This window comes from Uloborus diversus, chromosome 8 (assembly GCF_026930045.1).
Source record: "Uloborus diversus isolate 005 chromosome 8, Udiv.v.3.1, whole genome shotgun sequence".
In the NCBI taxonomy this organism is placed as follows: domain Eukaryota; kingdom Metazoa; phylum Arthropoda; class Arachnida; order Araneae; family Uloboridae; genus Uloborus; species Uloborus diversus.
The window spans coordinates 24,018,791-24,046,603 of NC_072738.1; the positions used below are offsets into that span (position 1 = coordinate 24,018,791).

A 27,813-nucleotide genomic window follows, 5' to 3' on the forward strand; every position below is an offset into this window, starting at 1 on the left:
CTAAATGGCAAAAGGTAGTAGATGACAAGAAAAATTACATCATTCATGAAAAATAAAATCTTGATAAAAAGCTATTCGTTTGAAAAAAAAAAATCTTTCCGGTCCACTTTACATAATACACAGAAATCCATTTAATTAAACTATACAGCTGAATTCTTTCCCACACCTACATTGATCTTTGGTCACCCAGCAGTTACTTCAAACACTGTTTAATCCACATTAAGTACGTGAAAATAAAATTATCAACTATAAATAATATTTATAACCATTTTACAACTTTGAAACTACTTTAAGCTTTATGATACAAATGCAAATTTTCTTTTTAAAAACTGTTTTGTTTCATTCAGTGAAGTCATGTTTGAACTTTGGGTGAGCATTATATGACAAGCGTTTGCCTGCAATTAAAGACTGGATAATCCACTCACTGGAAACAATGGGAATTTTTCTTCTTTTAGCTGACTGCAGTACATCTTGGGGACAAAGATGATTTGTAATGAGAACATCTACAAAAGCAGATGAACCTAAAACCAATTTGTATTAATTTTTAATAAGCCCAACAAATGAAAAATGTATAGCTTCAAGCATTTAAAGCAACAATTTAAAGGTGTACAAATCTAAATAATAATCATTTGGAGCACATTCTCAAGAATATTCTCATGAAGTAGAATATTCAAAAATATTCTCCTAACTTCTAAAATTTAGTGATAATAATACAGGGCTCCCAACACATTTTAGCCATAGAAAAGGGTAAAAGAAGACCACTTTCAATCAAAAAGGGGACTAAAGAGGACCAGTTAGGATTAAAATGAGGACCTTGGGAGGACCATTCATAGTTAAACCCAGGGAAGCACCAAAAGAAAAATTAGCTGCCTGCTGGCTGAATCCCTGAAAATAATTCATTAATTAACCATAATAATGATTTTTATTTAGACAATGCTTTATCCTGTTCTGTACAGCTGAACTTTTTATCCAATGAATTGTATTATTTACAAGCATTTGGATGGGGGAGGGGGTTGACAAGCCAGCATTTAACTAAAGATATTACAGACTAATTTTAACTGAAAAATAAATTTTCTACTAATGAACTGGTGAAAACTGGCTGATTGTATATAATCAGTGTATACCTAGTTAAGACTCTTTAGATAGTTTTTACAGTGAACATCGTAGCACATAGTCATTTACAAAACTTTCACGTAACCATTTAACAGAATTCATTTTGATTTAAGTTACTACAATACAAGAAGATTTAATTTAGAGGCCATGAAGGCTCCCCCCCCCTCTGGAGCCCTTGTTTTTAACACATATTTCCAACTCTAATATGGTAGTTTATATACATATGAGAGTTTATGACCAAACACCCATTTCAGGAGGTAATATCTGTCTATGTTACTGCCTAAGCTCAAAAATATTAGAGGTTTCCAAACCATTTATTAGTATGCTAAGTATCTAAATCCTTTCTTCACATGTATGTATTAGTTGTTTTGCCACCAAGGTATTGTGTCTTCAAGTATATATAAAAATTACTAAGAAAGAAAATATTATATTGAAGTCGCCACATCTAAAAACATGCAAATGCTGTTTAAGTGATAAATACACTGAACGTAAGTTTGAGCCTGATTAACTGAATAACTTAATATAATCAATTAATGTGAAAGTTCAGATTCATAGAGCTATATTTTCAAATTGAAAATAGTCATTTTGAGTATTTTCAATAACAAATAAGGATACAAAGAAATACAAAAGTAATTTAGTTTTTTAAAAATTATAATATAATCCGAGGTAGCACATGTCAAAATAGCTTCCAGCTTCCAAAAATATTAAAATAATTCCAAGATGCAAAAGGATTGAAATCTCGAACACGAGACTCAAATTTTCGCGAAGTACTAGCATGTTTTCCAAAAATAAATTTATTTATTATTTACTAAAATTAAACATAAAATATGCTAGTCTAAGATAGCATATGTAAAAATAACATTTGATTGCCCAAAATATTAAAATATTTACAAGATGCAAAAAGATTGAAATCTCAAACACGACAAGTAATTTTCCACAAAATCCAAGTAAGTGCTATGCTGCCACGGCTTCAACAATAAGAAAGTTTATTATTTGTTAAAATTAAACATAAAATAAGCTAATCTAAAGTGGTGTATGTCAAAATAATTTTCGATTGCCGACAATAGAAAAATATTTACAAGATGCAAAGAGATCGAAATTTCTCCACAAGCAATTTTCGGTGAAGTCCGAGTAAGTTTGATGTTGCCATGGTTCCGAAAAAAAAGTACTTTATTATCTATTGAAATTAAGCATGAAATAAGCTACTCTAAGGAAACTTATGTTAAAATAACTTCTGATTGTCAAAAATATCAAAATATTAACAAGACGCAGAGGATAGAACTCGCAAACGTAGGAAGCTATTTTTCGCGATGCTGCATATCTGCATATCAAAGCATTAAAAAAAACTTTCACATTTTTTTCAAGCACTTGAAAATGAATTTTTTTTTCAAGGGCATATTAAGACGTCATAACTCTTCCCCCAAACTTCTCCATTTGCTAGATTTCCATGCTGCAGCTGTTGAAGGGGAGTAATGATGTCAATCTGAAGCGAAATAATATGAGAAAGTCAGATTGAATCCAAGGCTGCAGTGCCTTGTTGGTGACAAGGCGCAGTGGTTGCATGTTTGGGCGTAAGAAACATCAGCATACACTATCTTTTAACGTAATGAAAACTTTTAAAATCTGATTTTTAAGTAAAAACAATATAAAAGCGGACTAAACGGACCAAAATGTTAAAAAGCGGTCGAAAGCAGACTAAACGGACCAAAATGTTAAAAAGCGGTCGAAAGCAGACTTTAACCTTAAAAACGGACTTTGGCGGGAAAAGCGGACCATTTGGGAGCCCTGTAATATGGTATACAAATTTCATATGTGAATTGTTAGAAACACAGTAACCTCTTGTTATATTGCGCTTTTCGGAGGACAAAGAAAAAGTGCAATATAACAGAGGTCATTAAAAATAGTTATCCATCAACCATTCAACATACAAGTAAAATAGCATTCATTCTCTTTGACATGATTTTCAAAAGGTTTCATGTAATTCACAAATGTACTATCTCACATATTAAAATTTATACAAGATGAAATTTAAGTAAACTTTCAGTGTCAGAAAGGCACAAGCATCAAATGGAGAATGAAGATGATCTTTCCTAGCTACGAGACAAGAATAAGCATTCCAATACCCCCTTATTCCCATTAGACTTTCTAATCCCTTCGATTTGCTGTAGAAAGGATTTGAAAAGCAAAAGTAACCATATTGTTTCCAAAAATCTCTTTCCTCCGTCTAGGTCATTCTTCCTTTCTTTGATGCAAATCCTGATTTGTGCAACCAAGCACAAAACTTTTCTGTACAAAAAGGCAGTCAGAAAAGGGCATAGGTTCCCTTCCACTAGGGCCTGCAGACTCTCACTCATTGTAAAAGCCTTTGTTTCAATACAAAAGAAAATGTCAAGTAGTTTACAAACTATGTCATATGTATATGAATTCTTGCTGCTTTTCCAGCAAATTCAGAAGAATGGAAACATCTTCGTTTTGTTCATTGACAAAATAAAGAAAGAGACCTTTTCTGAGTAATACCATATGTTTTCATGAATGATTTCAAACTTAAAGCAAGTTTTTTTTTTTTTTCTTTAATTTGGGAGATAGAAGAAAACAGCGATATATCTGAATCAGCGATAAAACAAAGCATGATATAACGAGGGGCACTGTAATATTTCCTGTGCTACAACATTCATATTAAAACAATAACTTATTAATTTTTTCCTACAAAAACTTTTGAATAACCAGAAAGTGGGGTGTCGGATCTGTTTGTTAAATGCACTTAATTTACTTAAAACTTTATATCAACATTCTACAAATTCTATTTGTAGTACTAAATTATGCATACTTAAAAGCAAAACAATATTGCTTTAAAATATGAAATTGTTTAAATAATCAAAGTACATCAGTTAAGAGTTTGTTTCAAGGTTTCCATATCTCTCCTGACCTAGGAATTAGTTTGCAGCGCCAGCAGAGTACAACTCAACTTGACTCGCCAGTGCCAGTGTTGACGTTTTAAAAAGCCTGCACACGGCAGTCGGCAGCTAGTCACTTTTCTCTAGACTTGTCATGCTGTAGCTTTACCTTTGAATGTCTTTTACCTGTTTTTAGTTCTTTACAATGCTTGTACTTGTTTAGTGTTTTAAAGATATTAAATTGGTTCTTGTTAAACGAATGCTATGTGCTCCTTTTTACGACTCTGCAAGATCAATTATTACAGGCAAAAAGAAGGAAATTTTGAATTTGCTATAAGGCAATACTGTTAATTCTTACCATTTTGTTGATCCAATTCGCCTGCTGTTCTTATTACAATTTTAAAGTTCAAAACTGAGGTATGTAAGGTTTTTGCTGTTAGTCTCCAGGACAACAGTTTTGTTTTACATTTTAAATTTATGTGTAACGTGTAATAGTAAATTAAAGGCTAGAATAAAAGAAAACAATAAAATTCTTAACATAAAATATAATGCTGGGTCTAGGTAACTAGAAGTAAAAGTAAAGGAACTTGTGTAAGGAAAATCACATTCCTGGTGCAAAAAAAATTAGTATTTTATGTGCCAGAAGACCGATGTAATAGCAGGTGGAATAATGGTGGTTGAACCTCAAACTTTCGAGACTCAGATTTTCGAGATTCTACTGTAATTTGATTAATCATACCAATTAGTAATAATAATGTACACTTACAGAACATCTTGGTGCTGGTCAAAAAATAATAATATACACATACAAAAACATTTAATGGAAGATACAGAGCTGCTAAGTTTTGCCTTTCAGAAAAGTTTGAAAACTTCATTTTAAGCAATGTTACCGGTTTTATCTTACCAAGCAATAAATGTACACTTTGATTATTAGGCTATAGTTAGTTTTTTATTGCTCGTAAAATTTTTGATAACACCTGATGAAATTCATTTTGTCACCTCCTCTTTTGAGGGGTGTGGTATAGTTAAAGTAAGTTCCCTCTATTTTTTTCTTAATAAGTTCATAATAAAGAGTAAGTATATTTTTTCAAAAAAGAATTTGCCATTTGTGAGAATTACCTATAATTTAAAACATACAATAATTCTATATTTGAATGAAACAACAGAGGCTAATCAAAACATTTACCTGACTTGGAAGATGGGAGAGTCCATTTTTGAACAAAATCAGCTTTCGCTGCTAATAATACTGGAGCCCATATATGAACAAAGTGACTTTCATTAGATGATATCAGAGCTATTTTCAATCCTTTTAAAGCATCACTTTTCCCATGCCTAGTAAAACATGTTTTAATATTAGAAGAAAAATATAATAACAGCATCAGATGTAGCTGCCTATTAGGGAGGCTCAAGCTCCTTGTTTAGACACTGGTGTAGACATTTTTTTAAATAAAATTTGAGCAAAAATATCATCGAAAACATTTTAACTAGAGAGGCACTGAATAGTTGATTGGTATTTGGTATACTGCCATGCTAAGCGAATAAGTCGTATCAGCAACTAAGTTCAAGATGAATAATTGCCATTTAAACTTTTACATCTACATGATTCAAAAGCAACTTTTTCAGAATTTTTAAAGAAATATTTTCCATTGAAAATGACCATAAAACATTGTAATTACATGAAATATGTGACAAAGAACTACCTGGTGACCGTAACTCAATTTTGATCAAAAATGCAGAAACAACTTTTGTGCTTAGCACAGCAGTATACTGCATATTCCGCAGATAAACCAAATAGTTGAAAAAACTTAATGTTTTATAATTGGTAAACAAACATATTTTTGGCACAGTGAATGAAAGTATTGTAGTATGAAACCATTGCAGAAAATCAATTTGAAATTGCTACTTACTAGTTTTATCATATTCAAAGAAATCATGATGTAAAAGAAAACTCTCAGATAAATTAAAACATTGTTGCTTTTTACTTCTTCTTAAATCTTATGACACATTACACTATTACACACTCACTTAAACATGACACTAGTCGCGTTCATAACGCACTTTTCGGCCCGGTAAATCCCCGCTCTGGTTCCGCAAAAAAAGATTGAAAAATTCCCCGTTTCCATGCAAAAAGAGGTTCTCCTATTGTACCAGAGAAAGCGGTTTTTGCCCAGCATCCTTAGCGGCTAGTAGACGAACTTGTTTCACGTAATGCATTCTGGGTAAAAACACCGCTTTCACTCCAGAAGCTAGCGGGAGGGAGGAGAAAAAATCCACATTTTCCCAGCAAATAACCAGAATGCGGTGAAAAGCAGGTTTTTTCCGGGGTCGAATGAGTCCATGGAAACGGCCCTACTGTAACCATTTAAATTTTTAAAAAAACCATATTAAGTCAATTTACTGCTAATTTTCATTAAAATATGCAGTTTAAAAAAAGAAAAAAACTTGGATATTAAATTTTGGAATATTTTAATTTCTTAAGTTTTATACCCTATGAAATATTAAACATTGTTTAAAAACAACCATTAAAATTGATCAGTGTAAAACAAAGTTTAATAATCCTTTGCACTTAATGATTAAAAATAATAATATCTGGCAAAGTTTGATTTTTATTCCTCAATTTTAGTTATGACAAATTAATAATCGACTACTGATTAGACTAAGATAGCAAAAATCCATCCACTATAATATTAAAATCTGTTCGCGTCTGTCTGTCTGTCTGTCTGAAGATCTATCTTCTCGAGAACCGCTGCGAATCGAGAGTCAAATGAGATACCGATCAATTCGAAATATTCCAAAGAAAACAATAGGACCAATCTCGTAATTGTGCGACTTTAATTAGCGGAGATATTAATTAAAACGTTAATTGACATAACGTTATTCAGGAATTTTTATTTCTTTCCTGTTGCCACTTTGCATATGCGTGAGCAAGTAAAATTCTAATAATTCTTTTAAAAGAGATTTTTTGGCTGCTGTCCAAATCTTAAAACAACATTTCCATCTAGAATTTTTATTTTAAATTAGTTTAAAATTGGTTGCATTATTCGGACATAGCCTTTATTTTATCGTCTGTCTTTTTTTTTAATTTTTACATTCAACGTTCTTAACTTTTTTCAGCATAGGAAAGTTGTTTCTTTAGCTATCTTTATTGATTGAAGTGTAAGTTTATCATTCGCCGGCTTCATATTTTGGTACATTTAGGAGATGTGACTAATTATGTTTATTTTGTTGGACCTTTTCCCGTCACATGGGTGAGTTTTCGAATTGTAATAACTCTCTTTTTCCTTCCTGTTTCTATTTTTGAAATACAGTTTGTATCGTTAAAAGAACATGTTAAATTAAGATTGTTTGGATTTCTTTAAGTGAAACAGAGTTGAACAAAAATATTGTTTTTAAGGATTTTAACTAAAGCTTAATTCGAATCTGATGACTTGGTATTATATTAATGCTGATTGGTATTTATTAAGTCTTGGTGCTTTAGTTTCAAGTAAGCAACCAAAAAGTATGTGTCATTTTATGTAAAAAGCTGATCTTAATTGTACATACAAATGTTTCAGGTATAGTCTATCAGATTTCATTCAGTTTAAAGTGAGCACAAATTATAATTGATAATGCATGTATTTTTATCTTTTGTGCTAACTGAAAATACTCATAACTTGCATTATTGATAACTATGATTAACTTTAAAGAGATTTTTGCCAAAAATATGCTCTACTGGTGTTTTGCAAGCCTTGCATTACGCGTATTTATTTACTCCTTAGCGCTTTAGAAACTGATGTCAGAGTAATACAAAAACATCAATTGGACATCTCTTTCAGTTTTTAAGTAGCCCGTGCAACGCCGGGCACGCAGCTAGTAACTTTGAATAAAATTGTAATGGTTCTTTAAGCAACTTGGGTTTGTATTGGTTTGTAAGGTAAATGCTAGATTCTTAATCTAAAACATAACATGTTACCATGATTATCAGTTATCAATCGTATATCAGGAAAGAAGTTAAGAGTAATTATTCATTTATGCAGAAGCTGCAGATAAATATAAACCAAATTTTTCATTTACTATATTAATCAAAATCACCGATATCATTTTTGCAAAAATAAGTGCTTTCTGGAAAAGCAATTAACTGAAAAGTAATTTTTATTACACATAAGAACATCAAATGAGGGGAGGGAAAAATCTAATTTAAAGAAAAAAAATAACACTTACCAATCAATAATTTCATCTGAAACAATGGAGTACCCAGCAGGTAGTAGGTAATCTGTGTGACAACGAAGCTCATCCTAAGAAAGAAAAAGGATTTGAAGTTCTTTTTAATACTATAATCCAATAACAGAAGCGATAAAATGTCACTGCATAGACAAATGAAATTTTTCAATTTTTTCGAATTTATGACCATTTTTTTTTTTTTTTTAAATTCTGTGCAGACAGTCAGAAACATTGAATTTTCGGGACAGAATCAGGACAAGTATTAATTTCATTTCTAACATAAAAACATTCTTAGCACTAAACTCAGATGCATATCTTTATCATAAGAGTTCTAGAAATAAATATATTTTACTTTGGTAAAAATAATAGAAATAAAATATATTAAAATTTTTATGCAGAAAAGATCCAGACATATATTCCCATCAATCATTTTTATTGGTGAGATTAATATTACAGAACACTTAAACATGATTCTAGAAGAATTATATTAATTTAAAATCAGGTGATACAGGTCTTCCAAAATATTATGTGCAAAAATACGCTACTGTTATTCATAAGACATACCATTAAACAGCAATCTTCCACAAAATTATGTCTGATGCACAGGATTCCAGCAGCTAAACATTGTATGTACTTTATAGTCCGAAGATAGGAATTTGCTAGCAAGAATATGTTTTTTCTTGAACATTTCTATAAGTAAAACAGAATTAATTAAACATTTTGGTTATATGCCAAACTAAAAATTGTTGAGATAAAGAAAAATTAAATACTTGTATGTCTTCAAACTTGTCAAGAACCAAACCACCTTGTGAGATTATATCCGAACAAAGTTGATCTTTATCAAACAACTTTTCTTCAACTAAACAAAATAAGTAGATATAAAGAGATATCAAGCATTAATCAATTATAAATATTTGATTGTAAACATCCTTGATTGTAAAAACTAAAAAGTTTCCTTTCTAAATGTTTTAAAAAAAATCCTTCAGCAAGAATACTTTGTTTTTTGAAATGGTGTTAGATGTGATGTTAAAATGAATAAAAAGTAAGCAAATAAAATCATAAAAACTTAATCTTTTATGTATGCTTAAACTTTAAATATGTGTGCTTCACTGTTTTAAAATTTTTGAAACCCTTGTATTACTACATTTAAATTATTGTATGCTTTTCAGACAGCAAATAATGTAAAAGTCAAATCTTGAATTATTACTGATACTTTTAACATGGCAGATCTAAAAAATCAGATGATTGCCTTAACAGACATATCAGACAGTTTATTAACTTTCATTGATACTTTATAAACTCACTCAAAATTTATGCAATTTAGTGTAAAAAAAACAAGTTCAAAGTCAGAATGCCAATATATATGTGGGGCAACACTTCCAAAAAAATTTCCGAACAACGTTTAAAAAGCTGCACATGCACATACTTTCAATTTAAGTTGAGCCTGTGTAACTAAACACTAAAGAAATAAATGCTGACAAATCGAATATAATTTTACAATGTATGATTATTAATTAAATGATTGAATTAGATACAATAAAAGCATGACTCTAAAAATAACAGAAAATTTTGAATTCCAATGAATTCCATAGAAATTTGTTCATTTGCAAAAAAAAAAAAAAAAGAAGCATGCAATAGGACTATAAGAAATTGATTTTAATGAAAGCAAGTAGGATTAAAGCAACAATTAAAATGTGATTGTGAAACTAATTGTTTTCAAAAATTACAATAACAAAATGAAAGTATGTAAAGCTTTTTGGCACAGAAAAAGTCAAAATATGTTTTGTAGTAGCTTGGTGCAGATCATTCAATTTGCTGCTACTCAGTGCAGGTGGCTGACCCCTGGACTTTTGAATTGGCCTTATAAATTTACAAAATAACTGAATTGAAAATGATTAATACTGGTAATTATAAAACACTTTAATACACAAAAGAACTACAGTAGAAGACCGTTATAACACACACCTTGGGACCAGAGCTTTTGCGTTATACAGGTTTTTGCGTTATATAGATCATTTCACAAATTTTGAAACTAATATTCAGAATATATCTATATATTAGCACTTCAGAATGAGTTTTATCTGCAATGAGTATTAAAGCACCAATATTACAATTAGTTATTCACAAATAAATATGTTTTACAATCAAAATCCTGCACTTCTGCTAGCTTCATGGTTTGCATAACAGCTGCATTTTAAAAAGACAGCTGGTATTTTCTGTTTACTATGAGTATTAATTTTCAATTTAAAAGCTTTGAAATAAGATGAAAAGATGAAAAACTTTCAAAATTTAATTTGCCTAATAATTTTTATGTTAGCAAAGCAAAACAGAGGGATTTTTTAAACTTCGAACTTTATTGTTTACTTCTGAAAAGTAGTGCGGTTTATAGAGAATTGTGTTATATAGGTCAGCGTTATAACGGTCTTCTACTGTATCAATATTTTAAAAAACAAATTAACCATTACAGAGCATAGCTCACAGAAAAATCATGAATTTAATAAATCGTATCAGATTACCTTCTGTTAAGTTATTATCCGAATCGTCATTTCTAGGAATAACTTTTCTATCTGCATTCGTCAAAAGAAAAGCATGATCCTTAAACAGTTTTACACTCCTGGCGCCTCCTGAAAAGAAGTATATCAATGCTAAAATTAAAGTTTTTATAACCAATGGTTATAGCAAAGTTACTTTCTGTAGTTAATCTTTAGATCAAGACTCACAAAAAATTTTAAGACTGTGACTTATCTTTTTATATAATTTGTGCTCTGATAAAACGTGCCAAGTGAAATGCTAGCTAGAAATATTCTGGTTGGACCATCGACCATGGAGAATAATTCAGCTAGAAATAATCAATCATAACATTAACCTTTAATTTCTGTTCATTTAAGCAACATTAAGTCTCAAAACTTTTCGGTCAAAGGGCCAGTTTTGAAATTTTCTCAAGATTTGAAGGTCAAACACCCAAAAAAAGAGAGATCATTATAGAAAACCCAGTTCAGAACTGCAAATATTTGTAAAACTAATTGAAACTTGCAATATATATATTTTGAATTAAGAGTTGTTAACACATTCATAGAATTTAAAGCATGTTCACTTTCAACATGGATGGTAAAACAATTTCCTCCTTTAGCATTAGAACTAACCTTTATTTATCACTTGGGTTTCAACATCATTAAATAATCAAAATAACTTAAAAATTAATAATGAGTTTTTAATCTTAAATTAAGGCAGAATACAGGAGCTGAATTACATGCATGATGGTACTGAATATTTTTACAATTTATGTTGCATTTATCCTAAAATATGACATTAGAAACCCCAAAATATAAATACATAAAAAAAACAATAATAATAAAATGGAATTAAACATGCCTTGCAATTAAATAACTTGGTTTATTTAATCATTTTAATAGTTTTAATACAGGGGTACAACATACGGCATTAATCGATTTTTTTAGACATTTTAAATTAACTTTAAAATCCAAACATTCATAGCTATTTTTGCTCAGAGAAAACATATAATCAATAGCATTACTGCAGAAAAAGTACTCCCTGAGAAGAATACTTTAAACTTTTATCTCATGTTTTAGTCTAAATATCGCCACATCCAGTTTAATATTGTCACAAGTAAAAATATTAATTTCTGACTTTATGGGGTATTGCAGTGCTTACATAAATGCTAAGTTGCATTTCATAGGGCCATATGTCAGCAAATATGCTATAATACTAAACTTTATCTCTTGTAGTTGTTAGTCCCACATGCTAGCACTGCAACACCGACATTGAACTGTATGTATGACATATGAAGCAGTGAGAAGCAAAGGGATGTAAGTGCCAAAATTTAAAGATAACCAGTACAAATGGTAGGTGAAGCTCTCCTCAACTTTGGTGCCAGATATAGTACTAGTAGCCCTGGTAGGTGCTGCTATACAGTAGAGCTTGGCGATGCATCAGTGCATTTCAAAAAACAGGTGTACATTCCACATAATTAAATCGGTTTAGAATTTCTTTCTAAACCGATGTATCAACATCACACCAACTACAAATTCAAGCACTGATGTGCAGACACCAATCCACAATCATTGCTGTTTTAATCTCTAATTTTTTCACACCAATGTTGAATTTAGCAGTGTGTTAAACCGTTTAAGCCTAACAACGATGGTGAGAAGAATTAGTAAAAGGAAACTTTTCAAACAAGTGCTGATGGAAGTACCATAAGCGAAGGAAGACCTTCATTTCCCCAAACATGCAGGAAAGACGACTTTGTTTAGCTCTAGACGGAAAATATATTGATAAACAAAGTTCAGCATACAATCACGCACCCGGAAAAAAAAGAAGGTAAGTAGCAACAACAATTGCAAATACATATTTTAGTGATAATTGCATGAAAAAGGGGGCTTGTGAATGAAATACATGACTTGGCTTACATAAGCTCACATCTTTTTAAATTGAAAATATAGACCCATTTTAATCCCAAAACACGTGTCTGAAATGTTTATTGCCAAGCTACACTTTTAACGCTGTATTTCTTCTTTTGATAATTTCTTGCTGGTGCTAGAACCTATCAGTAAGCATCTCACATAATATATACATTTTAAAATCTTGCATGTATTTTGCAAAATTTAAACAAGCAAATTTTAGTAAAGCTTTAAAAAAAAACTTGAATTACACCACCATGTACCATGCATCGCAACATCTTGATGTAAGCTTGGCGATTTATCGCAGTGTAGAAATTTCTACATCACCCAGCCATACTCTACAGCATGATTCAGAAAAACTTTTCACTGAAAGAATACCCAGGACCAGAACTTTAAAAGTGTTTCCCTAAAAAGTTGAAAATGTCCACTCACATCCCTTTGCTTCTCACTGCCTCATGTTACAAGCTTTTAACTATAGCAAATGGGTACAAGTGACATTAAATATGTTTCAAAAAAATAATTACCCAAAAGCAAGGTAATTTGTAATGTACCGACTATATTCAATACCTCAACTCATTCCAAGTTATGAAAGAGTAGATCAAAAGCTTTGCTTACTTTTTGGTAGAACTTTTGCTACTTCAGAAGTGGCGCGTGCTGCAGCTTTTCTGACCCTTTTCCTTGGTTTCACATCCTCTTCAGTTTCTGTACTTTCAGGTTCCCTTGACTTAGGCAGAGCAGCTTCACCCGCAGAACTACCTGTCGACCTAGCTGTGCTATCCAAATTCGAATCAAGTTTTGAAGTCCTTTGGGAGATTCTGGGAGACTTTTTCAAAACAGGAGTTGATACGGGTGATTGGACTGATTTCCTTTTACGTTTGCCATCTATGATGTTATCTGCCCGAAGAAGAAAAAATAATTTGAATACAAAAGTGTAAAAAAAATACAATACTGCTAAAAGCATTTGCAGTATTTTAAATTTATATATATTACACTTTTATATAATTTTCCAGAAATTGGAAGGAATTCAGACTAATTATGCATCAAAATTAATTTTAAAGGACTCCCACCCTTCTTTTGATAGAAATTAAGCCTCAGTAAGAACTAAATTTTACAAGAGCAGTCACTAACACATTTCTGACTTAACTAATATTTCATCATACTTCAAGGACTGGTTCAAGTCATGGTTAGCAAGGTTTCTGGACATTATGGTAAAAACCATGGTAAATACCGTGGTTTTTATGGTTTGGTCCAAAACTCTAGTGTCCAAAACTACATTTTTGGAGAAACTGTATTTTGTGAGAAAATATCAAAAACAGAAAAAAATGTGTCAAAGTTATGTTTTACATTGAATACATATTCAATGTCAACATTTGAGTAAAAATATATGTGTACCTTATTTATACAGCTGATTCTAATCTAGTTACATAGAACTTGAATTCTTCATTAAAAGTTTGAATTTTTTTTTTTTTTTTTTTTTTTTTTTTTTTTTGCATAATTAGTAGTAAACAAATGTTTTGACATTTATGCATGTGTGCAAATGAAAGTGTTCAAAATATAGTGCAATAATTATCTTAAATGCAATAAATGGCAAATTTCAAACTGAGGGGGGGGGGGAATCTATATTTTTAAGAGTCTTATACAGCTTTGTGAAGATTTTCTTCTCTTGACTATGGTACCATTCCATGACCTAAAACTAAATTACCACCTAACTACTATAGGAAAATGGCAATGATTTGTTTCTATAAATTTTGAAGCTACTACAGTTTTTGTTCATTGTAGTTACAGAATGTATTGTATTAATAGTATGAATTACAAAAAAGATATTGCACAAATTTTACAATATAAGTGCACAGCGTTGGCATGATTTAAATCAATTGATTTAAAAAAAAATCATTGATTTAAATCAGTTGATTTTTTGAAAAAATCATTGATTTAAGTAATTTTTTAGTTTGGACTTAATTTTTAAAAATTAAAAAAGTGTTGGATAAGAATCAAATACGAAAGCTACAAACAAGCAACATATACCAGCAATGTGCAGGCGTTAATAATTAAGTCTCTCTGTCTTTGATCAAAATGAAATTTCAATTAGTGTGGATGAGAATAATCAAGGTTTGGAATTTATTAAAGAAATAGGTCCAAGCCTTGTCAGCATTGTAGCAAACAAGAAGTGGCCCATTTCTAAAGTCAGCATTGATTGATAAAAAATATGATCAGTTACAATGACCGATTATGACTGGTGGGGTTCATTTTATGCAATGGGAAGTAGAGAGAGCATTACAGAACCAGAAATCCAATTTATACTAGGGATGCAATAGATATCCTGTAACTATCCGGTATCCGGCTGATTTTTTAACTATCCGGAACTATGAGGTATCCGATCCGGCAAGCCACTTTGGATCCGGATATCCGACAGTTTTTTGCAGGATATCCGAGCAGTTATCCGGTAAAAATGTGAGAGATATCCAGGGTTGATGTGGGGTTATCCGGTACGAAATGAGGGTTTAATTTTGAATTTACTTTTGCAAAAATTTCAGTTAAAGCTTTCACAGTTTCATAAACTTTTCGATGATGCTTTCTCTTTTAATTGCTGCTTCAAAAACGACCATTCCTCTTCAAACCTAGCTTCTGGCATTCCCCCGCATCGTCCCCCCCCCTCTCCTTCGCGAATCTGCTGACGGTATGTTGCCAATAATTTCTCCCTCCCTCTCTCACTCTCTCTGCTTTATCACGCTGAAGTGAAAAGTCGACCTTGAAATGGTTCATATCAAAGTGCTTGAAGTTCGAGGAGCGGCCGTGTTAAAAATTAAAATACAGTCAAGTTCCGACTTGCGGGAGGAATGCATTCTACTACTCCTCTTGCGTAAGTTGAAATTTAGCGTAGTAGAAAAATGTATGAATTCGGATTTTTAGAAACACACTAAAAATTTTTAGGAATTTGTAAACACCTCTCACACTATTTTGAACCATTTCTTAACTATATATTACCGTTTCTTGCATAAAAAAAGCTGTATTATTCAACATAAAACTCTGTTACGATGTACAAAATTAATGGTCAATGGGAGAGAGACATGTAAATAAAACAATAATATAGTTACAGTGCATTAATAATTTAATAATGCACGCTTTGGTGCCATTATATCTCATGAACATTAAAACGAAGAATGAAAGAAACTAATGAAAAATGCGGAATAGTTGCACTGAAACAAAGCAATGTTTAGAGTAGTACGGTGTGGAAACTTCCATTTTCAGTGATACTAAAAGGATGAAGAACCATCAAGAAACCAATATGTAGTGACCAATGACGTAATCGATGCTTGCACCCAGCACGCGCAGTTGTACAAACGAACTATTTTCGAACTTATATTTGCTTGTATATTTCTACACATGCTAAAATCCTTTCATTACATTCATTTATATCCAAAATTTTGTGTTGCGTTTGTATTTTTTCTATTTTTAGTTATCCGTAAAAGTTTTCTCTCCTTTTTTAAATTATTCCACTTCCGTAAAAATGAGTTAAAATCTACCTGGAAAAAAAACCATCCACATAAAAATAAAAATCTCAGAACAAATGTACAATTCACTTTATTGAAGCATGACACATTTTAGAGGAAGGAGAAGGGAGGGTGGCAGATCGGCATCCGACTATCAACCGAATAATGCAGAAAAACTTCTGTTTGTAATGAAAAATCTAAAATATTCCCCTGCATTGATAAATAAAGATTCTTAAGTGTATATTGCATGAAATGAAGCATAATTCTAACTGTCATATTCAACGCCGATCTTAACTTGAGTCCATTGGAAATTTTAGAATGTTGAATAAAGTAATAATTGCTTTTCCCAGAATAATTATTTTAACTAAGACTTTCAACTGATATTTAGCATTTAAAATAGACTGTGAATATAGCAGTGAGAAATAACAGCTATAAGTTATTGCTTCATTTTCTTCTTTCTAATTTTTTAATTGCGTGAACGTGTTTAACACGACTCTTAATAGTTTGTTTAAAATGTTAATTTGCATCATTTATGAATGTGAATTTTTATTTTCTGAAATTAAAGTGAAATTTTCAGTTGATTATTTAAGTATAATTTTATTTATGTTTAAAAAAAATTGTTAACATGTTGAGAACGACTTTTAATAATATATTTAAGATATTAATTTGCATTTTTTAATAATGCGAATCGTTATTTTCTGGAATTAAAGGGAAATTTTAAGTTGATTATTTAAGCATACGTTTATTAATTTGTTTTTGAAAAGTGAACGCGTTGAGAACGACTCTTAATACTGTATTTAAGATGTTAATTTGCATCTTTTAAGAGATTGAATCTTTGTTTTCTGGAATTAAAGTAAAATTTTCAGTTGATTATTTTAGCATAAGTTTATTAATTTGTTAACTGGGTTGCCCACCTGGGGGGGGGGGGGTAGGGGTATTTTCTCTTTTTTGCGCGGGGCTTTCTATTTGGGGGGGGGGTATTTATGGTTTTTAGGGGGGGCCTTGCTCTTGGGGGGGGCACCCCTGTATTTAAGATGCTAATTTGCATCTTTAGAGAAAATATACCTTTATTTCTGGAATTAAAAAAAATTTTTAAGTTGATTATTTAAGTTTATTTATTTTTTGAGTCAAACTGGCCTTGTTTTAAAAATTTTCTTTTTTAACTTGTATGTTAGAAAAATTTCAAACGTGTATTATCTGTAATAAAAATGATTTAAAAACAAAGTTTTATTTTTTGTTATTTCTAAATTGGAAACAAGAAAATGTATTACTTTATGAAAAAGTTAAAAAAAATTTCTACACGTCATACAAATCTAATAACAAATACGACTCATTATACGACCTTTAAGATTTCAACTATGAATAATTAAAAGTTTAAACCATGTGTACATTACATACAGAATTAATTTTTGCCAAAAGTTTGTCTCTTTCGAAAAAATCTGTCAAAATAAAACAATATTTTAATGTTTCATTTTATATATAGCACAATTCCTAAATTAAAATATAAAGGCTCTAAAAAAAGTACATTTGAATGTACTTAGCATGTTTTTAAAGAAATGATATGTGGAACAAGTTTGATTTATTGTTTTGAAATGGCGTTGTAGAAAAATATGCAAACATGCAATGCAATCGAAATGCCGGATATCCGAATCCGGCAGGTAAGGGGGCATCAGATATCCGATATCCGGCAAAATCACTATCCGGTGCATCCCTAATTTATACACCAAATAAAAACAGCTACAGCTTCGTCTGATGGAATAGAAAGAGTTTTCAAGGAATCTTTGGTTTCGATCATTCTCTAACGTTCATAACAATTTAAGAGTGAACAAAGCATCAAACTAAAGTTTTTATTTAAATTCTCAGAATTCATTTTCTTAAAAAATGTTGTATGAACTGTGATTTTTTTCCTTAAATAAAAAGTTTACATTAAATATTTAATTTGTTCTTTAAAACTTCCTTTTATTTAGTTTGAATTATCCAATAACAAAATAATAATAATAATAATAAATAGAATGCCTTTAGGTTAAAATATAGAAATAAATATTTAAATAGAATATTTTGGGTAGATTCTATCTATTTGAGTAGAATATTCCACACATTAAAGCTTATTTGTTATAACAAACTGTACCACGCATTTTCCAAAAAATATGTAAATATAATAGAAAAAAAAAATCAAATAAATCTGATTTTTTTATTTTAAAAAAATCATGATTTTTTTTTCAACCCTGTCAAGTACATACATTTAATCATCAGTTTATCGTTCTTTAATCTATGATTCAAAAAAGAATTTTTGTTAAAACATCATGTAAAACTTAGATGCAAAAAACCATTTAAAAATTAGTTTTTTTTTTTTTTTTTTTTTTTTTTGCGGCCCCTAAACATTGCACATTTAACAACATTCCTTTGAGTTATGAATGGAACTGAAATTAGTTATCTTGGTTGTGTTGCGAATTTCCTTTCATAAATCTATGAATTGTTACATGAGGAAGTTTTTATGTAATAGAGTTATTGGCAATTTTTTTAAGTAAAATATTTTTTGAATGAACATTTCGAAGAAAAATATAATCAAATACTGATTAGTTAAAACTTAATTATATTTATATTTCTGCATTATGAAAATTGCAGTAAATATGAATTGATTAGATTACACTCCTTTAGCGTTAGCATACTTTTGGACAGTTTAAGACATTTTCAGATACTTTTAGACAGTTTTGAAAGGTAAAAACCACCTGTCCTGTCCTAAACCAGTTTTGGACAATTCAAAACCCAACACTGGTTCAAGTGAAATAAATCTGTGTTCCCATTTTTTTAGAACTTTTTACCTGTAGTTAATCACTGCCATAAATCAGTGCCTATCTTATCATGAAAACAAAATTTTCTTCACATTATTCAAACTTGTTCCAGGTTGCAGTTTCGTTAAAAAAAAAAAAAAAAAAAACTCAAACACTCAAACTGTATGCATAGAAAATATGAAAGCTGTTATGTTGAACATGTTTCAGAATTGTCATCATAATGAGAATCTTTTACTAAAAACCTTAGTATTCCTTATCATTACATTAGCTAACTGACATTGTATTTTGTCTCTCTCATTAGGACATACTTCTTGCTGTATTATCTCTGTATCTTAAATTGGGCTTATACAATATTCTATTGTGATCTGAAACACATTTTTTGAAGAAATTATCAGACACAATCATTTTTTGCAAGGGCTAAAATTCATATTTTTAAGTGGAGGGAAGACTCCCAGCTTTATTTTTTTACGCACTACTTAAAAAAAAATTCTTATTAGTTGTTTACTTTTCATTCAAAGACAAAAGGGAGACTCACAAACAAATATAAAATTCATAGTAATGAATAAAACCAAAATACATTGAAACAAAAAGACTATTTTACCTAGATTAATAGTCACTGTTGCAGGTGTGGTAGGAGGTCGACTACTTGTAATTAATTTTGCTTGGTCTGTAGTTAGTATGACACATGATCTTGGATATCTAAATCACAAATGAAATTAATAAAATGCAACTGACGAAAAGAATAAGAATTTTACTAGGGCTGTTCAAATGAAAAGATACCAAACAAAAGACTGAGTCTCATCACGGATCCAGAACTTGTGGGAATAAGAAATCCTTTGGTCAATTAATCAGTGGGATCGTAGTGTTCAGGCGTATGGTGCATACTTCGAATAAAGTCTTCATTTAGACCCACACTATCATTTGGTACTTTTTCATTTGAACAACCCTTATACCATATGTAACAATTATTTCTCAACAGGATTTCAATTGGCAAAATCTTTTAAATATTAACCAATAAAGACACATATTTAGACAACATGGTGACTGATTTATTACTGAGGGGCACAAGTGCCTTTTTTTTGGGGGGGGGGGGGTTGATCCAAAATATCTTCTGCAGGGGAGTTTTTGATCAAAAATATCTTCTGAAGAGGATTTTTTAATCAAAACTACCTTTTAAAGGGTTTTTGTTTTTGTTTTTGATCAAAACACCTTTTTTATAGGCATAAACTACTGTATTAGAATTTACATTTATGTTAAAATCAATGGCTCTGGGGGGTGTTTCCCCGCCCCCCCCTTGCTGCGCCACTGATGAGGGGGATAATGTATTAAGAGGAGAATGCAAACAATTTCCCAAAAAGATACTTAATTCTAAAAATGTTTAACATACATTTAACAAAAAACGTTTCTTGATATTTTTACTTGCTAAAAATTAAATAAATAACTTTCTCAGTGGAACAAAATAGCTGAAAATGACTACTATTAACTTAAAATTATTAGATATGAACAGATTATAATTTTAGAAATTTTGCATAAAATATTTAAAGTGCCTGATATTTAAAAAGTGCATAAAATTTAATAAGCAATCTCGTCTACCATGGGTGCCCATCCCCTTTCCCCAACAGCAAGGGCCCTGCCTAACTACCACAAAATCTAGAGTAAGCCTCCCCCCCCCCCCTCAAAAAAAAGAGAAAACCCTCAAAACCCCCTTAAAAAGATTAACAGTGCAGTCTGCGCCATGACACCCCCCCCCCCTTTTTTTTATCGTTTGCAAAATTGATATGGCAAAAAATGAATAATAATATTTTTTTAATATGTACCTTCTTGTTACTCCACTGTCAAGTTCTACTTCATATCCGACTTTATTTCCTTCCCTAAAGTGGCCACACACTATACCTGGATCATAGAACTGATCAGAAGAAGACTGGACAAGAACACTTGTGCCGATTTGAAGCATAGCAAGTTTCATCAAATTTTCTTGGGCAATTGTCCGTGTGTCTCCATCATCAAACATAACAACCCATCTACAAAATATTAACATTAACTATCCAGAAACAAGTATTATACAAACCCTCCATTTATAAGCTTTGTTTCATTACCAAATTTCATGACTTAGCATTAAAAAAAAATCACTATGACACCATTCCATTCTGAAAGTGTATAAAGTCATCTATTTTCATTTTGTCACTAAATGCTGCAGGAATAATATTTTGGCTTACTGTAACACAATTTTCATAGCATTAAATCCTTGTAACGTTTTTTTCTTCATATACTGTTTGACTACTTCATGAGTTGGAAAGGCAAATATCGGGTTTATAGGTGGAAGAGCATATTTATTAGTCTTCAAGGATGTCAGTTTGTTGTTACAGACTATGATGTACATATTCTGTAACCATTAAGAGATTTTAAAATCCTTCGCAATATTTATACAAACAGTTCAAAACATTTTACGAGTTTAATAAGTCCATTTTTAATCCAGAAGCAAAAGAATAGAAAAAAAAAAAAAAAAAAACAGGGCATATAAAAAGTCCTCGACACATTTTAAAAATTTATAGAAAGCAACAAATTGTCATATGAAGGCAGGATTTGTGCCAGAATACTTCACAGGTTCAAGACTGTTTTATGACATTGTAAAAATAAATAAATAAATAAAAGGAAAAAAGAAAAAGAATTGCAGTGTAATTAATAGTAATTTACATTGAGGGATGTATCGCCACAGTAAGAGAAATAAATTTTTAATGTGACAATACAGCCAATGCAAATTATTTATTTTTTTCCTTCTCACTATGTCATAAAAAATTCTTGAGCCTGGGAAATATTATGGTGCAAAATGCATATTTATACGACAGTTTGTTGCTTTTTAATGAATTTTTAAAAGCTGTCGAGGACTGTTCGAACCATCCCTTATTTTAAAAGAAACCAAGAAAGCTGTTATGAAATTTAAAAGAGTAAATTAATAGCCTACTAAAAGTTTTAAGTGTTCAGAAATTTTTGTTATTTACCTGTTATCTATTACTTGATTAATGGAAGAAAACAAAATGAATGGAAAGAATCAAAACAAATAATGTCATTACACATGTCATTCTAAAAATTCAGGAAAAATTCTCAAAGCAGTAAAATTTCTTAAAATGCTATTTTTAGCATTTCAGATGATTATATATACCAAAAGAAAAAAGCTTACAAAAAAAAACATAGACATTAGTTAAAATGTGAAATCAGACACATGAGCAGTAACAATAATGATAATCAGTATATTTTTCATACCTGCCTTCTAACTCCTGACTTTGTACAGTTCCAGGATAATAATAACCATCTTTCCAGCGAGCCATGACTCGAACACCTGAAGTGGGATAGGCAAATTAATTAACATAAAGCTTTATAGTCAGCATATTACAGTCAGACAAAAATCTGTCCAGCATAAATACTTGTCCCAATTTTTACCAAGGCATCTTTGATATTTCATTTTACAATTAAAATTACTTTAACGATTGTAAAACAAATAAGGAATAAATATTCAGTGACTGCCACTTCTTTGAATCAGGTTTGTTTGAAACAGTTTTGATTCATTAAAACAAAAATGTATGATTACCGAGTTATAGTAATCACACTTACTTAACTCCTATAATCTTTGCTTTTTCAACAATCAGTATTTTCATTTAGAGGTAAAACAAGATACGTTTTATTTACTTCAAGTACAAAATTAAAACAGCATAGAAGTATATGTACATTCTTAAGGCATCATGAAATAAAAAATCTCTTGAAGTGTTCCAAATTTTGCTAGATAGGGGTGTGAAAAGTAGGCAGAGCGCGAAAAAACTGAACCCTTGCGACTGCTTTTTGCAAAATTGATATTTTTGACACTAGTTGTTTTTTGAAAAGGTAGATATACAAACGCATAAATATATACATCATGTGTCAGTGCATCGTATGTTATAGTATAATTAAAAAAAAAACACACAATATTTCACCTGGAGTAATATTGCCAAAATGGGATTCTTCATATGCTCCACCTGAATCTTCAGCAACAGGAATATCTCTTGGAGAGAAAAATTGAGAGGAATCAAACACAATGTAATTAGATTTCATTAAATTTGAATTAAATCAAGATAGACCTCTAGAAACAGTTGCAAGCTAAAAAATTATGAAAACATAGCGCCCAAAAACAGAATGCCTATGACACCCCATTAACCTATCTATTAACCATTTTTAAACACATAAAGGCTGGAGAGTGTATTGATGTACTGCAAAACACATATGTTCATTTGATGGAACATATATGTTCTATTTTTAATTCCTTTTGAGATAGCTGTATCATTAGTCATTGGTAGAGCTTCCATTTTTATTCCAAGCCAGTACTGCTCCAAAAACAAACAGAAGAAAGAAAAACAGACGTCAATTTTGGTACATTTAACTGAGCGAAACATCCTACTAGTAGAGGTAGATCAGGGACTAGAGGATGAATATTAAAAACTGGACTAAAATTTACTAGATGATCGAGTTAAAACCACTCATAACTTTTGAAATATTTGAACTTAAGCAATGAAACTTTTCCTCTGTGTTCAGAATAGTTTTTAGTTTTGAAATAAGCAATAAAATTTTTTTTGATCATTTCATCATTTTTGAGGTACTGTAACCTCTTAAAGGCAAAATTTGAAAATTCATCTTTACATAGTTTTGTGCAATGGCATATCTTTCAAATATCCGCGTCGGTGAGAAACAGCGTTTCCTCATGTGGTAGGTGGCGTTCTACAGGAATTCAAAAGAACAAAAGTTTTCCATATAAGTATTGGATGTATCAATCAGCTAGTTTTAATGTATTCATTATCTTTCAATTAAACACTACAAACATTGAGAAACAAGTCATTTCAATGTAACAAAACCAAAAGGACTCTTTTGGTGGCATTTTTTTGCATCCCAAACTCAAGATTTTTTTTGTCATAGAGAAAAGAGTTTCTTACCACCAAAAAACATGTGTATGCAGCATTTTTTTCAATTTTTGCAACAATAACACAGATTTTATCATCTAAAAATACCACTTTTAGAATTTTTATCTATTTTATTTCATGCACTATCCTAAGAGTAAGGTTGGTCATTCTGTCCACCATAAGGGAGGGGGCTCATAACAATCCTGACATGTACATAAATAGTACTATATTACTGCTGGCAATGTGTGTTAAAGCAAAGGGTTCTGGAGGTTTGACCTTCAATCGTCCTTTGCTATGCCCCTGGTTATTCAATTCAATTATTCAATTAATTTTATTTCAATCAGGGAAATATTTTATTTTTTTTTTTACAAATATGCATTTCACATATAAAATAAAAGAAAAAAGAAATTACAAACAGAAATATATTTCACCCTGTCTATTTGAATATCCCTGATTGAGTAGATGGGAGTAAAGGCTATAAGAATAGCCTGACTAGCTCCCACCACTCAAGTTATGAGCGTTGCTCAGTAGTTAAAAACTTTAAACCAAAGCCTATGAGTTATTTCAATGTTATTTAATCTCCCGCTTATTCTAAATTCACAGTTGCACCATAAAAGCATTTTATTAAGAGAAAGGTAATATTTTACGAGGAGAAAACATTTAGGTTTTTGCTTCAATGATGCATTGAATATTCAGAGTTAAAAGAGTACTTTAAAATAGAAACTCCTGAACATTTAGTAACATCCTTATAAATAAAGATACATTTTCTGTTACTTTGGCAAAAAAGCAGTAAAAAGGAATCTTTACCACCAAAGTTTTTTTCTATGGTTTTATCCACTATAAGCAAAAATCAGGGTTCAATACTCAACTTTGAAAATTAAAAGTAAGGAGTTTTAAAGGAGTTTTGCAAGAATTCATTTAATTTTTTAAGGACTAGTTTCTTGGTTAAAGATGCATTTTTTAAAACGTATTTCAGAAAAATTATGTACAACTCTGATATTATTTATTATTGCTTTCATACAAAACCTTGAATGCACAAACATACTAAGTTTTTTGTAAAATATGCATTTACTGCTTCTTAGACTTGAGCTATCTCGGAATCAAATTCAAATACGAGGAGAGGGGAGGGGGGTAACCATTCAAATACGTTTTATTTTGAAAATGAATAAAAAATAAACGATATTGATTGAAAATTAGTATTTTCTCAAAAACAAAACACGTACTAACAATTTCCTAACCAAAAAAAGACTTTAAAAAATTAAATAATTGCTAAGATAAGATCTACAGTCAAACCTTGATATCTCGAACCCCTTGATTTGTCGAAACAAGCACTTTCCTTAGCATTTTCTATAAAAACCCCTATGTATTTTCCATAGTTATCTCGAAATTTATTTTTCGAAACCCTTGATGTGTCAAAATAATTGCACAGAAGCAAGTTTCAATTGTTGTTTTGCTTTGGCAATTTTTGTAGTAAAATCAGTTCCAGGGACAATTGCTTAACGTTTTTCATCCCTATTCTTGGAAATTTTGTGAATAGGGGATTAGGGCAAGATAATAGGGGAGTGTTGGCAGGAAGGGGGTGCAGTGTTTTCCCCAGAGTTTAGAATCTTCATGCATTTCTCTCGAAAATGTTGTCCACTTTGAGGGAAGGAGTTCGATTTTTCGTCCGTCAGTTTTCAAGCGAAAACGGAAAATGTGTTCTTCATTTTCATCATTCAGCTTTTTTAACTCCTACAAAATGGCTGCTGAGAACTTTTTGAACCTGAGGTTACTGGTTAAAGATAAAATTAGAATTTTTAAATTTTTAGGTATGTTGAAATTGTTGTTCATTTCAAAATCTCATCCTGTGCACTTTCGACAATTAGAAAATTTCAAATTTAGTGAAATATTGAAGACTACTTTATTGATGTTAACTCGAAATGGTCCCATATAGTACAGTAAAAATAGGGGTCGGACCCAAACATCCAAAAAAGAAGAGCTAAACCTGGTGCAAATTGTTTATTACCCTCCCAATAAGAACAGGTAAAAAGTCCCACCCCATTGTGCGTCGGGTTTTGGAATGGGGGGCATCTAAAAATTGCAGTTTTGAGTATTTTTTCAGAATTTTTAGAATAAATTTAAAGTGAGAATATTATGTTATACTAAATTCAAAAGCATAAAATTAAAGGTGTTTGACCCCCAAGAGGGATGACAAAACCCACAAATGCTACAGAGACCCCCTATCCCCGGTAAAGCGAAGCAGTACCCCCGAACCCCCCTCCATACATTTCATATGGAAACATTATTTTATGCTAAGAAAATTGTTAGAAATCAAGTGTGTCCATTTTCCAAGAGCGATGGTGCACCTCCTCTCAAAGCTACAACACCCCCCCCCCTCTGCCAAATAAAATAAATCCTCACCCCCCCCCCCCCAACCTTTTATTTCAAGTAGAAGTATTATTTCATGCAAATCTAAAATGCATAAATCAGGACTGTCCACCCCATAAGAACAGTAGCTCACGTCCCAAAACGAAATTATGTACTAAAATATTATCCTCCCCCCCCCACCCCCTCTGATGGTGCACATTTGATTGAATGGCCAGAAAAATAACGCTGAGCTGTTTTTTGCTTTCAAATGATTTCTCCTAAGCTTGTAACAAAAAGTCTTCGTTATCAAGATGTTTTTTGGAATCTAGATCCTCAGCAAAATCGTTATTGTTGCAGCTATGTCTAACACAGTTTGTGCATATAATTGAGCACTTCAGTCTACTTTCAGACTTTTCAAACATTCACTATATCCAATGAACCCCTCAGAGCAAGCACAAGATTTGAGACGCAGAAAGTCTTCTAGAGCAGAAGGCTTGGCTGTTGTAATAGGACTTCATTTATATTTCTGTGGTGCTTTCTTGACACTCATCAAAAATGACACTAGCTTTCCCATACTTACAAGTGACCTACACGCTGCATTGCTGGCATATTCCCTTGAAACTTACATATCATTACCAAAAATATGTTCAAGCGGGTATCTTCCTTCTATTACATATGAGGCAGTGAGAAGCAAAGGGCAAAATTAAAAATTTGGAGATAACCAGTACAAATGGTTGGTGAACCTCTCCTATATCTTGGGGCAAGAAATGGTCCTAGTAGACCTGGTAGTTGCTTCTATACAGCATGATTTAGAAAAAAGAAATCAATGAAAGTCTACCTAGGATCTTATCTTTAAACGCGTTTTATTCAAAACTTGAAAATGTCCACTTACATCCTTTTTGCTTCTCATTGCCTCATATATGACACCAGCTGTTCGTTCTGTGATGGTGGATGAACCTTTTGCTTCAGATAAAAGCACTTTAACGATACAGGATTTCTTTCCTTCTGAAACCAGATTCATCGAATACTGATGGAGGATCAGCGCATAACTCGTACCAGAAGTTTTTAGCAATTTGTTATTCCATCTTTACTGTTCATACCATTCGGTGTAAAAGATGGTTTGGGCTTACACATCTTTAGATAGTAACTACTCTCGTAACAGAAGCTAAAGACATAACTGTGCTTACCTAATTTACAAAGAAATGCCACAAAATTGTTTGACTTCAATATGATTTGATGTTACTACCCGAACGTTAAAGGTCTTATCGCAACTCACCTTATCATCAGCGAGCAATACCCATACCAACTTGAGAGGGAAGAAACTTCTGGGGCTTTAGAAACGGATTGAGATTTCCAAACTGGGAGACAAAAAGGTGTAAATATTTAGCATTCTATTGATGTATTGCTCATTGCTCTCATCAAGACTTGTTCTATCGTTGAATCACTACAGGTTCTAGACCACCTGAATTTGTCACTGCGTTAGATCGATGGATTGCTGATGTTTGATGTGATCAATTTTTTTTTATCGCATAATGTACTCAAAAGTTTCAGATAGAGTTGCAAGTATATGTCCGCATATTTAGCATAATTCACATAACCAGCTGTGTAAAAGAGAGGTAACTTGGTGTTTGCAAATG

At 31.3% G+C, this 27,813-nt stretch overlaps 1 protein-coding gene across 1 annotated transcript in view; it reads right to left on the bottom strand.

Moving 5' to 3' along the window:
* Positions 1–339: 339 nt before the first annotated feature.
* Positions 340–27,813, bottom strand: part of LOC129227972 (TP53-binding protein 1-like) — a 55,092-nt gene continuing 27,618 nt past the window's right edge. Inside the window, exons 13-23 of the mRNA XM_054862596.1 lie at positions 22,874–22,941; positions 22,170–22,245; positions 20,726–20,929; positions 19,510–19,607; positions 13,237–13,519; positions 10,724–10,818; positions 8,978–9,066; positions 8,772–8,897; positions 8,208–8,281; positions 5,194–5,339; positions 340–521 (exon numbers count right to left, since the gene is read on the bottom strand). Of these exons, the coding sequence (XP_054718571.1) occupies positions 340–521; positions 5,194–5,339; positions 8,208–8,281; positions 8,772–8,897; positions 8,978–9,066; positions 10,724–10,818; positions 13,237–13,519; positions 19,510–19,607; positions 20,726–20,929; positions 22,170–22,245; positions 22,874–22,941 (1,441 nt within the window). The remainder of the gene's footprint in view (positions 522–5,193; positions 5,340–8,207; positions 8,282–8,771; positions 8,898–8,977; positions 9,067–10,723; positions 10,819–13,236; positions 13,520–19,509; positions 19,608–20,725; positions 20,930–22,169; positions 22,246–22,873; positions 22,942–27,813) is intronic.